This window comes from Saccopteryx bilineata, chromosome 1, assembly GCF_036850765.1.
Source record: "Saccopteryx bilineata isolate mSacBil1 chromosome 1, mSacBil1_pri_phased_curated, whole genome shotgun sequence".
Classification (NCBI taxonomy): Eukaryota; Metazoa; Chordata; class Mammalia; order Chiroptera; family Emballonuridae; genus Saccopteryx; species Saccopteryx bilineata.
Window position 1 is genome coordinate 151,888,913 of NC_089490.1, and position 16,253 is coordinate 151,905,165.

The window sequence follows — 16,253 nt, forward strand, 5'->3', positions numbered from 1 at the left end:
TAGTATTGGATTTGGTGTGAATTTCTGCTTCCCAGTCTTAAGCAGTTATTCTCTGAGAATGTACTTTCTGAAGGTTATATTATAATAATGACAATGATAGCTGTCATTTTTGACTATTTCATATCTGCTAAACAGCTTGACTGACAAGGTCAGAAAGCATCTTACCATCTTTAGGGATTCGTTCCCATTTTATTCCCTTAAAGATATGGAGGTTAAGAAATATTAAATAGGCCTTGGCCCAAAGGCTCAGTGATAGAGCATCGGCCTGGCATGTAGATGTCTCAGGTTCAGTCAGGGCACACAGGAGAAGCCCCTATCTGCTTCTCCACCCCTCCCCTTGTTGTCTCTCTCTCTCTCTCTCTCTCTCTCTCTTCCTCTCCTGCAGCCATAACTTGATTGGAGAAAGTTGACCCTGGGTGCTGAAGATGGCCCCATGACCTCTGCCTCAGGTGCTAAGGAGAGCTCGGTTTCTGAACAACAGAATAACACCCCAGATGGGCAAAACATTGCCCCCTGGTGGGTTTGCAATGTAGATCCAGGTCAAGGTGCATGCGGGAGTCTGTCTCTCTACCTCACTTCCTCTCACTGAATAAAAAAAAGAAAAAAAGAGAAATATTAAATAATAAGGAAAGAAAAAATTATTATTAAGAAACTAAACACTTAGCCAAGCTATCTGTCAAGGAAAGAGATAAAGATATTTTCCGACATACAGTCTCAAAGTTGGCCTCCTCTAGGTCTTTATTGAGATAATCAGTAAAGAATGTACATCAGGATGAAGAAATGTGAACCCAGAAAAGCATAACAGAAGTCACGAGGAAAAGAAAAAATAATAATTGTATGAAAATTAGTATTATTTTAAAAACATATTAAAAATGCATTCTACTAAATTTCAAAAAGATTTACCTGAGAGAATAGGGGAGAAAAGAATTAATTAAAAATAACCTATTTATAGGGAATATATAAATACAGATACTCTGTCATTGTTTAACATATCACTCTCAGAAAGTGATAAATCTGTCCGAGAAAAGTTGGTAAAGATAGAATTTCTGGTTAGGCTGGCCAAGTACATAAACACTGTGCTCATTCCTCCCATGACCACATCAAGATTACAAATAAATTCTACAACAACCACCCTTGAGAACCTCCTGAAGACTAGCTAAACAGAAATCCTATAACTAAAGATGCCCCCTTTTCTTTGACTATGCCAACCCTGAAGCCATCTTAGCTAAGGTGAGGTGAGGTATGGACCCACCTCTTCTACCTGAGAACTAGGTGCACCTTTGCCCTCATTCCATCCCATGATGCCCTGGGTCTTGATTAGGATACCACTTTTCTCAGGGCAGTGGTTCCAGATCTTAGCTGCGCAATAAAATATTGGAGGTAACTTTAAAATATATGAGTTCTGCTCTAGTTATTTATTATTGTGTAACAAATCATCCTTAAACTTAGTAGCTTAAAACAACAATAATTTACTTTGGTCATAATTCTGCGATTTGGGGACAGCTTGGTCAAGGCAGCTGGTTTCTGCTACACACAGTGTCAGTTGGGGTGACTTAAAGATTTGGAGCTGGAATTATTTGAAGTTATCTGGGAACAGTTGGGGTGGTTGGCCAGAACATCTACATGTGTCTTTTCCATGTGGCTGCTTGTGCTTCCTCACAACATGGTGGCTGGATTATTTTAGGATGAGTGAGTGCCCCAAGAGAACAAGGCAAAATTAGTGTAGGTCTTCAATGTCATTTTGTTCAATGTCATTTCATTATAACATCAATGAGATGCCATAGGAACTTAACTGTTGTTTATATCAGTTAGTATATGATAAAGTTTTTTTAATATGTCCTTTTATTTAAAGTCACAGAACCTATTGATGATGTTAAGTGAGGACTTGTACATGGTAGTTATATGACCTGGTCTTTGAAATCACATTGTGTCACTTTTACCATACTCTGCTGGCTGAGGTGGTTATAAAATCTGTCTAGGCTTTACAGAGAGAAGATTATGCCCACCACCAGATAGAAGGAGTATTGACGTCACAATGTAAGAAGAACATGTGGAAGGAAATATATTGAGGTGGCTCTATTTTGAAAATACACTGTTACTAGTTCCTAAGCCCCACCTTTGCGTAATCAATCCTTCAGGTCTGGAGTGAAGTGTCAGCATTAAAGTTTTGAAATGTTCCTGGATGAAATGTTCTGATGCATATCCAGGACCTAGCATTTGCCCTTTGTTCCTATGACCTCTCAATCTTAAACTCAGGGCTGTCCCAGCAGGAGATGCTGGAGAGATTGGTTGCTGCCTTGGATGATAATGTGACCAAGGACCCTTTGGAGGGAAACTAGCCTCAGGCCAGCAGGGGGCCTGAATATCAAGAGGCCCGCTGTCTGTCAAGGTGTCACCGACTTGCCCTTGTTAGTAGGGTCTTTGGGAGCTGCTGTAATCTAGTAGCCTTTTTTTTCCTACAAGCCTCTGTGCATCTCTTTATACCTCCCCATTTGTAATTGGTAATCTCCAGGCTGCTGGTGGTACCTACACTATGGCATTCAGTAATGAGAGTTTAAGGCGCAGGGCTTTTGTTTTTATTTTGTTTTGTTTTTAGATTGATTGAACCTGAGGAATATTGGAGAGCCCAAGCAGTGGGCAGTATTCTGGAAGGGGCTGCTTCCAGACCCTGAGGGTGATCTAAGGAGGCAGATAATGAAAGGCAGGAGACCTGGGTTCCAGCTACAGCTCTGCCACAGTTTTGCTTTTTGACCATGGGTTGGTTATATATCAGCTCCAAGCCTAAATTTCCCAACAGTTAAGTGTGTGGAACGTCAACTCTCATTCTCTTGAACAAACTATTGCTGAGCCGTGCCACTCTCTCTCTGATCAGAAAACTTAATATGACTCCCTATTGTCCACAGCCTTAGTCCCCTTCCTGTCTTCCTCGACCATGTACCGAGGTCGTGGGGGGGGGGGGCTGCTTTTACTGCCCAGCAATCCCCAAAGTTTGGCTTTTGTCTCCTCCTTCATGAAGCCTGCCTCCGACCCTGCCTTCCAGTCACCTCTGCAGTGGGCCCCTCTACCCATCCCCTTCAGTCTTCTTTGGCTTTCTACACAGGGAGCAGCAGCCAGGGCTCTCGCCGCGAGGGTGTGGGTGTGGGTGTGGGGGGGGGTTACAGCTGAACCCAGGCTTTGGAGTCAGATAGTTTGGATTTCAATCCAGGGCTGCCACACACTGCCTTTGTGACCTCAGGCAAATCCCTGCACCTCTCTAAGCCCGGGTTTCTTCATCTCTGGGTTGGGCTCACAATCATAGAATTTTCGTGAAAGCTTAAAAAGACATCAGCGTCGTAAGCAGTCTGTGTGAGAGAGATCTGGGACGGCTGGTGGTCTGAGTTTGCAGAGTCCACTGTCCCTTGCCTTTATCCCATACTGTAAGAGTTGGGAGTGTTATAGCTACTCACATTCAGAGCAGTAGTTTTTTAAAGATTGAATAAATGAGCGGATGAATGACTGAACCAATGGATTCCTGAATTTGAATATGCTTATTCGCCAGATGTTGTCTGTACACCTGGTGTGAAACTAGTGGCTGAGCCAGGAAGTCTTGTCCCCATGGAAGTCCGCCCCGCCCCCAGTCCCCCTAACCCCCCCCCCCCTGCGTATCCATTCCGTCTCCTAGCAACTGTCAAACACAGTTGACCCCAGGCGGCTGCGCAGTGGCTGTGCGACCTGACTGACGCCTCGGCCCTAGAAGGTTCCTGTTCATTGCATCCCCTCTCAGGTACCATGGCACCTTGAGGGGACCGTGTTTCCCACCCCCTACTCCCCTGCACGTCATCCATTCCTGAGCTTCTGCCAGGTTCCGCTTTAGCCAGGTCTTGAGCCTAGCACTCAGTGCCCATTTGTGCCTTGCTTTGGGGTTCTCCCTGTCCTGTCCTTGACCTCTCCAGGCGATTGGCATTTACACTTGCTGTCCCTTAGCCCGGTTTGCCACTCACCCAGCCTCCCTAGTGGGGGCACCAGTGTTCTGCTCCCACCGCTTGTGGTTTCTGGGGAACTGCACACCCTGATGTAGCATTCCAGAAGTGCCAAATTATTGCAGCTGGGGCGGAGGACGGGGGGGAGGGGGGGCGGGCAGATACTCCAGTTGGAGAAACTGGGGTTGCTCATTATCAGAATGACTGGCAAGACCATTCTCTGTGGTTCATCCACTCGTTGCCTAACTTTATTGAGTACATACTGTGTGCCAGGCAGTATCTGGGGCCTTGGCCATTCAACTCAGAAAAAGACAAGGGAAGGGAAGAGGGAGAATGATGCTTGCTCCTGAAAGAAGCCGGGCTCACTTTCTGGGAGCAGAGTGGTGACAAACGTGCCTTTCTTTTCTTCCAGCCAGGAGTGCTGGGCGAGGTGGGGTGCTCTGCTGCATGTCACTGCATGGCTGGGACTGGGAGGATGAGGACAGGGCTACCACGGGGCCCATGCCCTCCATGGGCAGCTTTTGCCAGTCTTTGAGTGAGTATGATATGGAAGAAGAGTACCTGCAGGGCAGGGCCCAGGCCCACCAGAGCAGCAGTATCATGTCTTCAGATGGGCCTGCCAGCACTTTCAGCTCCGACGTGCCCCAGGTTGTCCCCTGCAAATTCATCGTCTCCCTGGCCTTCCCGGTGACTGTGGGTAAGTGCTAGAGTGGAGTTCCAGCACTCTCTGCAAAAAGGAGGTGGGTAGACTAATGACTTTCTCCCAGGAGTTCAGGGACACATATGCTCCCTCCATCAGCTTTCCCAAACAGAGTCGTGGATTCCAGGAGCAAAGGTCAAGAAAGAAACAACAATTTTAGGGGGCCCACTGTGAGCCAGGCCAATAAGCTGTTACGTGACCTTCCCATATTTAATTCTCTCAATGCTCCTAAGAAATAGGTGGTGTTATTTCTGCTTTTTACAGATGAAGAAATGACAGAGAGATTAAGGCCTTGATTCTTATGGTACTAATAGTGCATCACCTATTTTCCTTATTTTAAAATACAGACCCCCTCCACCTGACCTGTGGTGGCACAGTGGATAAAGGGCCGACCTAGAACTCTGAGGTCACCGGTTCAAAACCCTAGGCTTGCTGGTCAAAACACATATGGGAGTTGATGCTTCCTGCTCTACCCCCTTTCTTCCTCCTCTCTAAAATGAATAAATAAAATCTTAAAAAAAATACAGACCCCCAAGTGTATTGTAAAGGTATATCGATTAGTTGTTACTGCAACAACACTATGTCGCAAACCCAACCAAGCCCCCCAATTCACTGGCTTCAAAGAATGATCTCTTGTCCCTGGGATGAGCAGGTCAGCTGACACCACCTGAGCTCCCTGCAGGGATTCTGCTCTGCTTTACAAGCCTATCCTCCTCCTCCTCCTAGACATGTGGGCCAATCCAGACACATTCACATTAGGGAAAGGCAGAGACACGGCAGAAGCAAACCTGTCACTCAAGCACTCAAGCCTATTCGCACTTCCCACCTGCTAACATTTTATTGGCTAAAGCAAATCACACGATTGAATTCCAAGATTAGGGGCAGAAGAAAGTAGTCCACTTTTGTATACCTTTTATGCCTACTTAAACTATCGCCCCCATTATGATGATTAATTTTAGCTTCTCCTTGTATCTGTCAGCTGTGGCTTCAGATATTTTGAAGACTGTTTAGGTGTATACCATGTTTGGAATTGATCAGATCAGTCTTCTTGGTGAATTGAACTTTTTGTCTTAATGATGCTTTTTATCTTGGGTCTATTGATATCAAGCAAAAGATCCCAGAAAGAGACATCTGGAAAATGCCAACTGAAAGGAAACCAGTGCTCACTTGATCACCTAACCCTCATGTCTCTTGCTGCATCTCCTAGACTTGTTTGTTTTATTTTGGGTCTTCTCCCAAAGGCCTTTACAAAACAGAGCTCTATGCAGCAAAAGTTGACGAGGACTTGTATGTCTGAGAGTCTTTTTATTTGTTTATTTTCCAATTACAATTGACAAACAATACTACATTAATTTCAAGCATAAAGCATAGTGATCAGACATTTACATGCTGTATAAAATAAGTCTAGCACCCATCTGACACCATATATGGTTATTACAATGTTATTGACTATATTTCTTGTGCTTTACAACCCCATGACTATTCTTATAACTGGCAATTTGTATTTCTTAATTCCTTGTACCATTTTCATCCGTCCCTTCAACCCCTCCCCTCTGGTGACCATCAATTTGTTCTCTGTGTCAAGGAGTTTGTTTCTGTTTTGTTTGTTTATTTATTTTTTTACACAGTCTTTTTTTTTATCATGCCAATACCTTTCAAGAACATGGCTTTGGCTGGATATAAAATTTTAAGTACAGTGTTTTTCCCTTCAATATCTGAGTATTTATGGATTTGTTTATAAATGTTATTTATACAAATTTTGTAAGAGAAATGAGATCCTACACATTCTATTCTAAAACTTGCTTCTAAAATATTTAACAATGTCATAAATGTCTTAGAGTTTTTTTACTTTGCTGATGTTTTATTTGAAACACCTATGTAGTATGTCTCTAATTTATCCCACCCTTTATTGGTGGACATTTGTTTTCCAAATTTTTTCTGTTACAATCCTAAATCAGCCGGCTTGTATACACATTTCTGTTCAGGTCTGTGGGCACTTCTGTAGCCTGAATTTCAAGCACTGGAATTGCTGGGTGTAAGGTAGAGCAGGTCCTTGAATAATGCTGTTTTGATCAGTGTCGTTCTATTGTATTATAACATTGATGAGATGCCTAAAAACTTCTGTTTCTGTCCATTAGCCTATCTAAAATTGGTTTCATTTAAAGCCTGGAACTTATCAATGATATTGAAGAACTTACTGTCAGCATTTACACTTTTTGTAGATATTGTCAAATTGCCCACCAAAGGGGTTGTAACAGTTTTTTCTCCTATGTCCACTTGCTGGCCCATCTTGGGTTGAATCAGAACCTGGACTTGTGACATGCAGTAAGCTTTCTGATGAGCTGTACCTTCCTAGGACAGTCTAATGCCTCCCACGGACTGGCTAGCAAAACTTTATTCCAAGCTCTGCCTGAAAGCTAACTCTACTGGTGGCACGAAATTCATACAGAAGCAGTCTCCTGGGGGTTAAAAACTTGACATTTTAAAACTATAGCTTTAAATATAGTAGTCACATTTTTATAGAACAAAATTTGGATTAAACAGTTACGTAGCTCCTGAAACATCTTCCTGTGGGGTGCAAAGCCCCAGCCTGGAGAGTTCAGTCTGAGGTCAAGGGCAGCCGTGGAGGCCTTTGTCTCTAGCTGAAGCCCATCCTCACTTTCTGCATCCTTTCTCCCTGTCCACCCCACACTGGGCAGCTTTGCCCAGAGGCCCTGCTGGGCTTTGCCCTCTACCTGGAATGACTACCCTCTTTTCTTGTGGAAGATTCTGCTGAGCTGCCCCTGGCAGCGTTTACCCCTGCTTCTTCCTCTGTTCTTCAGAACTTCACTCATGCTGCTGATACTACACAAATCATATTGGACTGTGATTTCTCTTTTATGTGCTTCTTACTGCTGAGACGAGGGTGAGGCAGGCAAAGTGCCTAAGGTGACAAAATCCAAGGAGGCAATCACTCTCTGAGGCACGGGAATTCTGTGCCTGTGTGCTCAGTCCGAGTCCAAAGCAGCCTCCTCATCTCCGGGAGGGCTGGGAGGGCTGAGCCTGCATCTTATCCCCCAAGCCAGGCAAGCAGGGTGGCACCTGTAGCCCCCCACAGCGTCTGGGAACTGGAGGGGAGAGGGGGAATGGATCTGCTTTCAATGCGAGGTAAAAACAAGACTCATTAAATCTGTATCTTCTAGGTCATAAAGGAAAATATCCAAATTTGATTGAAAAATATAGGAAACATCATAAAACAGACAAACCTGCAAAGAGTCACCGCTTCTACCACGTTGAGTATTTCCTTCTGCCGGATGATGAAGAGCCTAAAAAAGTTGACATGGTGGTGTTTCCAACCGTGGTCAAAGTGTTCCTGGATTCAGGAATAAAGGTAAGTGTTCAGGGGTGTGTGTCTGTGTGTGCGCATGCGTAGCCCCACATACAACATACAGCCTAACACTACACAAAGTGCACAGCTTCCCCCAGAACTAGTTAGAAATCTAGCAGCTTGGGACCCACCCCAGACCTAACCGAATGAGAATCTGTACTGACCAGATAATGCCAATTAAATGACTTTGTATTTAGATATTTTGCCTAATAATTTCTTTGGTGTTTCAAATGTTTTTATAGCTCTTGCGATTCCTTTCCTGGTGTGCATGTGAGTGCATATGTGTGCACACTCACATGCCTGCACACACACACACACACACACACACACCCCTGCCTGTGGCCCAACTCAGTCAGGGATTAGAATCCCTGGAAAAGACATTATTTGCAGGTGATTGCTTTAACTTCATTTTTTCCAAGGAACCCAGAAGTATGACAGGGCCCAGTTCATGACACCCATTTCCCTAAGGGAGTTGGTCAGAGGGGTGGCGGCCAGGACCCAGCTTCACTGCCAAAAGGGGGAGGCTGGCAGCAGCAGGCACCCCTGGACTGCTGAGCCTCCTGGCTCCCCACAATGAAAGCACATTGGTATCTTTTTTACACAGACTGTGAGGCCATGGCAGGAAGAGGACAAAGTCTGGGTGTCATGGTCCCAAAGTTTTAACATCAACGTGACAAAGGAATTGCTAAAGAAAATAAATTTTTACAAAATAACCTTGAGGCTCTGGGACACTACAGACAAGGTTTCGAAAAAAGTCAAGTATTACCGATTCAAGACTGCTACGTACGCGGAAGATAAAGGATCTCTGGGTAAATCGAGTATTCCTGTTTTATCTGAAATGTTTCTAGGGGTGGTGGTGGCTTCTCACTGGAAACAGGAGAAAAGCCAGCGTCCCCTTGATCGCGTGTTCCTGGGCTCTCACTGGTTTCTGAATCGGCATGCATCCAGGATGCCTTGGAGCTTAGAAGGGCCACCTGAGGTCTGTGTGCATACACATTAGCCACCACCTCCACCTCTGTCACCTTTTGGGACTTCTTGTCCCTGAGCGGTATTAACATGCGCACCTACCCCAAGTCTGTCTCCCTGGATGAGTTTTGTGTGCTCGCTGAGAAAAACTAGAGGATACCAAGTCCACCACGCTGAGACACCATGTTAGCACGTTCCCATAGACCCTCTTGACCAGGGGTAGTCAACCTTTTTATACCTACTGCCCACTTTTGTATCTCTGTTAGTAGTAAAATTTTCTAACCACCCACCGGTTCCACAGTAATGGTGATTTATAAAGTAGGGAAGTAACTTTACTTTATAAAATTTATAAAGCAGAGTTACAGCAAGTTAAAGCATATGATAATAATTACATACCAAGTACTTTATGTCGGATTTTCGCTAAGTTTGGCAGAATAAATCTTTATAAAACAACTTACTATAGTTAAATCTATCTTTTTATTTATACTTTGGTTGCTCCGCTACCACCCACCATGAAACTGGAACGCCCCCTAGTGGGCAGTAGGGACCAGGTTGACCACCACTGCTCTAGACTCTTACTTGTGTCAATATCATATCAATCCCAGAAAGTCTCCATTTTTACTCACCTTGAAAAAGAGTGTTGGGTGGAATTTAAAGACTCTGGGCTTTGAAGTCAGGCATCTGAATTGAATCCTTTCTCCATCCTGAACTAGCAGTTGACCTTGGACGTGTACCTATTTCTTCTGGTCAGAGGCCCGAAGGCAGGGCAGTGGGCATGGTCCCCCCAGACACAAGCAAAAAAGAAAAAAAAGGAGAGTGTGCATTGTCTATAGAGAATTTAAAAACAGTAATAAAATGCTATCAATTAAACTATACCATGGCATTAATTGCAGAGATGCATCCCCATTTTTGGAGATGTTAAAAGGTAAAAGCAGTGTGCAACTGAGAAGATATGGAGTATAATATTATTGCTTGCTGATAAGTGCAATGATTCTTATCTTATAGTAAGCATCCTTGAAGTAAATGGCAGTGCCACAATCAGAATCCAGTTTTTTATAACTGGAAAGTCAGTTCTTTCTCTGGGATTCCAACCTGGCCTCTTCAGGAGCCTTTCTGACACTGGGTGCTAAGGGCTTCCACCTTTTCATCTTTCATTTATACCCAGGGTTACTTATTCTTGGCACTGTTGGCATTTTGGGTCTGATTGTTTCTGTCTTTTTTTTTTTTTTTTTAGTGAGGTGGGAGGAGCAGGAAGCATCAACTCCAATATGTGCCTTGACCAGGCAAGCCCACGGTTTCAAACCAGCAACCGCAGCATTCCAAGTTGATGCTTTATCCACTGCATCACCACAGGTCAGGCTTCTGATCATTTCCTGTTGCAGGGCTATCTTGTGCACTGCAAGATGTTTGGCAGCATTCCTCTCTAGCTGCCAGAAGTAGCCTCCCAGTTGTAAGAATCAAAAATTTTCTTCAGCCTGACCAGGTGGAGGCGCAGTGGATAGAGTGTCAGCCTGGGATGTTGAAGACCCAGGTTTGAAACCCCAGGGTCGCCGGCTTGAGCGCAGGCTCATCCAGCTCGAGCACGGGATCATAGACAATGACCCCATTGCTCTGGCTTGAGGCCAAAGTCACTGGCTTGAGCAAGGGGTCACTGCCTCAGCTGGAGACCCCCAGTCAAGGCACATATGAGAAAGCAATCAATGAACAACTAAGGTGCCGCAACGAATTAACACTTCTCATCTTTCTACTTTCCTGTTTATCTGTGCCTGTCTAATTCAAGGTGACTTTTCTCACTTGTGCCAGAAAAAAGACTGTCTTCAAAGTGTGGGCTCTAAATCACTTGCATTAGGTGTACTTGGAGTGCTGCCTAAATGCAGATCCCAGGGCCAGTCCCAGAGGTGCTGAGCCAGACTTTCTGGTAAACATCTGTCCTGCAGAGGGCTCACATTGGAGCAAGGGTGCTGGGCGTGTGTATCAGGAAGGCTTCCAGGAGAGGGGACCATGGGAACCAATATTTGAGAGGGTAAATGGAATTAGCTGGCCAAAAAATGAGAGAGGAAGGGTGTTGAAGGCCCTTGAGGAAGGGCCCATGGCTTTTTGCTTAGTGTTCTTGAAATGAGATTACCTGCCCTTCCTTGAACCTTGTCCCAAGTTTAGTGTCACCTGCATCTTAAGTTAAATGATTTTTTTGTATTGGAAAAATCACTGTGTGTTCACTCTGTAAAATAATTTATGAATAGGCTAGCTAAAAGAAGAAAAAAATTAAAATCACAGGATGCCTGACCAGAGATAGCCATTGCTAACATTTCTCTGCTATTTTACATGTGGGTACAAAATTTTAACAAAAAAAATCTATTGTACACATTGGCTTAAGTCCTCCCTTTTTTAATATAAAAACTTTCTTTTTGAAACTCTTATACTAAGTGAAACTAGTTGCTAAGTGAAATAAGTAAATCAGAAAAAGCTAAGAACTCTATGATTTCACACATAGGTGAGATATAAAACTAAGACCCATGGCTTGACCTGTGGTGGCACAGTGGATAAAGCATTGACCTGGAAATGCTGAGGTCACCGGTTCGAAACCCTGGGCTTGCTTGGTCAAGGCACATATGGGAGTTGATGCTTCCAGCTCCTCCTCCCCTTCTGTCTCTCCTCTGTCTCTCCCTTTCCTCTCTAAAATGAATAAAAAAATAAAGTAAAATAAAATAAAACAAACAAACAAACAAACAAAAAAACTAAGACCCATGGACATAGATAAAAGTGAAGTGGTTATTACCAGGGAAGAGGGTGACGGGAGGGGAGTAAAGAGGGACAGTTATATGGAGTGACAGAAAATGATTTCACTTTGGGTGATGGACACACAATGCAGTCAACAGTTCAAATGCTATAGAGAGGTTTACCTGAAACCTATATGTCCTTATGGACCAATGTAACCCCATTAAATTTAATTTCTAAATAAAAAAAGAAAAGAAACTCTTCTTATTGGGGTGTGCAGAAATACCGTAGAGGTTTATTACAAAGGAGAAAGGAAATTTACCTGGATGCACTGTAGGTCACATGCCAGAATTCGTTAGCTTTCTGCCAGCTGGTGTTGAATGGAGAATCCCAGTCAAGAATGAACAGTTCTCCTCTATAAAATCTGCTCAGTCTCTTGGTTTCTCAGTATTGGATAAAAACAGCATCATTCTTGAAGCTCCCCGAGTCATAGGTGAGTCCTGCTATGTCTACCCACTCCACCAACACCTAGATGGTATCCTTGTCTATGTGTGGTTCTTAAAGCTCTATTGCCCTCAGCTGTCTCCTCTTTGTGCATCCTACTTTTTCCCTATCTCTTCTCTTCTCTCTTGTTCCATGACCTTTCTATATCAGCCTGGAGCCTGGCACTTCATTGCCCCGAAGCTTCTCATGGCTGCCCAGTGCCTTAGCGGAGACCAAATCTGACTCCGGAATCTAACCTCAACTGCATCTTAGTATTTGCTCCCACAGCCCCTTTCTCATGCTTCATACCTGTTCTTCCCCTGGTCCCTGAATACACTAGGCTCTTCCTCATTGTAGGGCTTCCCTTCAGGCTTTGGTCATAAATAGGGGGCTCTTAGCCTCCTCTTTTCTCCAAAGTTCTTATTTATTATTTAATCGAGCTAAATTTTACCTCTACGCTCCCCCCACGTCTTTCTGATAGCTTCCGTTATCTCTACTCCTTCACCCACTTCCTCTGCCCATTAATTATCCCACACTGGCTCCTTGATGTTCTGTGCCTGCAAAGCCCCCCACGGGCAGAAGTGAAAGACACACATGAGGGGGTCATCTCCACAGCTGGGAACAAAAAGCTCTGGGTGTGGTCCTGGCTTGGCTAAGGCAAGCTCTCTGACCACGTGAAAGTGATGTAAGGGTCAGATTCCTCATCCATGAAATGAGGAAGTGGAGATGCTTTCCTTAAAGTGAAGTGTGATGGTCCAATGGAGTAACATGTATCAGGTACCTGATGGTCTGATTTGGAAGAAGCCACTGCCAGCTGTGGTTGGAGTCTCCTGGTCCAGTATTTAGGAGCAGCTCCCGAGGCAACAAGCACAGCATGTCAGCAGCCTGGCCTCTCTGCTCCATTGCTCCATCTCCAGCACCAGGAGAGTGCTTGTCATGCAGTAGGCATCCAGTAAGTGTTGCTGGTTGATTGAATTGATGATTCTTTTTTTTCCCCTGTGTTACAGAGGAAGTGAGACATTTGGTTTTAAATCAGAGAAAATTGTCTGAACAAAGCATTCACCTCAGAGAAGACTGGAACCAGGACTATGGCCCAGAAAATCCAGAAAAAGAAGGAGAAGAGTTAAAGTCTTTTCATGGTGAGTAGAGATGACCTTTGTGGACAAGCTGAGCAGAAACTATGGCCGGGAAAGGAGGTAATTAATTGTAAGGTATTTTTCCCCGCCAAGAAGGAAGGAAGGGGCCGGAGCCACGAAGTGTGGAATAACAAAAGGCTTTATTGAATACAGAGCCCGCATCCCACCCAGCCAGGTCCCCTGGCCCCGAGGAAAGATGGAGGTCAGATGGAGGCCAGGGAAATCGCAAGGATTAAATCGCGTGGGAGATATTTAAAGGGTCTCTAGGGTGGTCGAGCTAATATGACATGGTGAAATCTCACTGGCTGGCAGACGGTCGCTCTTTTCCAAAGGGTTCCTGTGAAGCCTCTTTTGGCGCTCTTGGTTGTGGGCGGTCCTAGCCAAAGTTCCTGGGTCTGAGTTCCCCACGTGACCATCCTGCAATATCCACCCACCTTATAGTAATTGATGGTTCTGGTGTCATGGGTGTGCACTGCTGTCCCTCTGTCTCCCAGCCACCTCTGCAGGTGTGGACTCACCTGCCAAAGCATGCGCCGCTCTCTGCCCAAGTCACTCTGTGTGGTTTATTCTTTTCCTTTATTTAATTTGTGTCTATTTTGTAGCTTATAAAAAAAAACCCACCTTCTAATTATAGAAGTTCTATATGTGTTTTTTGGAAAATTCAGTGAATGTAAAAAAAGTATAAAACAAACTAGGGAAATAGTCTATAATTTTATCACCAGGAACAAGCATTGTAATATTTTGGTTTATCATATTATGGCAAATTCCTTTTTTTTCTCCTAAGATTTTTTTATGTAGATGAGGTTATCCTGGAGACATAATTTTGTATTCTGAGATTAATCCATCATTACATGCATTTTCCAATTTTCTTCAAAACTTTTTATAAACTTTATTTGTGGTGACTAAATAATATTTCATCTGCTGGTAATACTATAATATACTTAATTATTCTGTATAGGTGGGAACTTAAAAACCTGGAAGTGTTTTTAGTATTCTCTAATGTGAAGAGTGCAAAGGGGACAGTTGAATAGATAATAGGTGGTTTTCCTTTTTCAGTCTTAGTGGGGTATTATATAAAGGGCCAGAGGCCTGTTCTTGCTTCCATTTGTCCAAATAATTATAATTACTCTGGATATTCAATCACTTACCATATTTCCCCATGTATAAGTCACACCTTTTTCGAAAAATTTGCAGTCTAAAAACTGAGTGTGTCTTATACAGTGGTTGTAGGGGGGAGGGGTTACTTGTATTTCCCGCTTTTTCACGCTTGTTGTCTTTGCGCTCATTGTTTCACACTTGTTACTGGCATATTATAGTTAGTAGTTTACATTTTGCCATGTTCTGCCCAGAAATGGCTCAGAAAAGATTTTTTTTTTTTTTTCATTTTTCTGAAGCTGGAAACGGGGAGAGACAGTCAGACAGACTCCCGCATGCGCCCGACCGGGATCCACCCGGCACGCCCACCAGGGGCGAAGCTCTGCCCACCAGGGGGCGATGCTCTGCCCATCCTGGGCGTCGCCATGTTGCGACCAGAGCCACTCTAGCGCCTGGGGCAGAGGCCACAGAGCCATCCCCAGCGCCCGGGCCATCCCTGCTCCAATGGAGCCTTGGCTGCGGGAGGGGAAGAGAGAGACAGAGAGGAAAGCGCGGCGGAGGGGTGGAGAAGCAAATGGGCGCTTCTCCTGTGTGCCCTGGCCGGGAATCGAACCCGGGTAGAAAAGATTTTTGTACAGTGCTGAATTCAAGTTAAAAGTGATCCAGTTTGCAAAAGTGAATGGAAATCATGCTGTTGAACATAAGTTTGGTCCTTCTCCTACTGAGAAATCAGTCTGAGACTGGCTGTGGGAAGAAAAAACCCTACTGAAAACGCCACGGCCGAAGAAGGCCACGAGAGGCAAGTCAGCAGAATGGCCTAGTTTAGAGAGGGAATTGAAGATGTGGATTGAAGAGCAAAGGGCAATTGGAATTCCTGTGTCCGCAAAGATGGTTCAGCATGAGGCAAGAAGAATTGCTGATGAAAAAGAAGTTACTGATTTCAAAGGGGAGGGCACAATTGGTGTTTCAGGTTCATGAAATGGAATGGACTAAGCATGTGTACGTGCACCAGACTTGCCTGAAAGATGCCTGAAAGCTATGAGCAGAGGGTCCTTGAATTTCATTGTTTTGTCATTCAATGTCGGAAGACACATCAGTTTGAGTTGGGACAGATTGCAAATATGGATGAAGTCCCCCTTCAATGTGAAGTCTCAAGTAACAGAACTGTTGATAAGAAGGGGGTGAAAACTGTAACTGTGAAGACAAGTGGACATGAAAAGAGCCATTATACATTTGTTCTAGTTTGTTGTGCCAACAGAACTAAGCTGGCTTCTATGCTGATTTTCAAATGCAAAACAATGCCAAAACAAGACATTCCTCAAGGAGTGATTGTCTACATTCACGACAAGGGTTGGATGGATCAGGATGGGATGAAAATCTGGTTTGAGAAAGTTTGAAGAAGGAGGAGACCAGGTGGGCTCTTAATGCAAACCTGCCCTATCAGTGCTTGATTGGTTCATGGCACACATAACAAAAAACACAAAGAAGATTGCTGCAGAGCAAAAAACAAAACTTGCTGTCATACCTGGAGGTTTGACATCCCAGCTCCAACCACTTGATGTCAGCATTAACCCTTCAAAGCTGCCATGAGAGATGAATAGAACCAATGAATGAAGTCTTCTGGGGATAATTTGACACCAGCAGAAAGAATGAAGAAAGCAACTATAGAAGAAATTTGTACCTGGGTGAAAAGATCCTGGGATAATATCAAGATTGAGATTGTTGTCGAGTCATTTAAGAAGTGTGGCATTTCAAATGCCATAGATGGAACTGAGGATGAAGCCATACATGAAGATGGTGATTCATCCTCAGACACAGATGAGGACAAGCTA

General features: G+C 44.2%; 1 protein-coding gene across 1 annotated transcript in view; it reads left to right on the top strand.

Moving 5' to 3' along the window:
• Positions 1-4,406: 4,406 nt before the first annotated feature.
• CFAP92 (cilia and flagella associated protein 92 (putative)) overlaps positions 4,407-16,253 on the top strand; it is a 55,652-nt gene continuing 43,805 nt past the window's right edge. Inside the window, exons 1-4 of the mRNA XM_066252665.1 lie at positions 4,407-4,656; positions 7,842-8,029; positions 8,631-8,835; positions 13,198-13,329. Coding sequence (XP_066108762.1) covers positions 4,407-4,656; positions 7,842-8,029; positions 8,631-8,835; positions 13,198-13,329 — 775 coding nt within the window. The remainder of the gene's footprint in view (positions 4,657-7,841; positions 8,030-8,630; positions 8,836-13,197; positions 13,330-16,253) is intronic.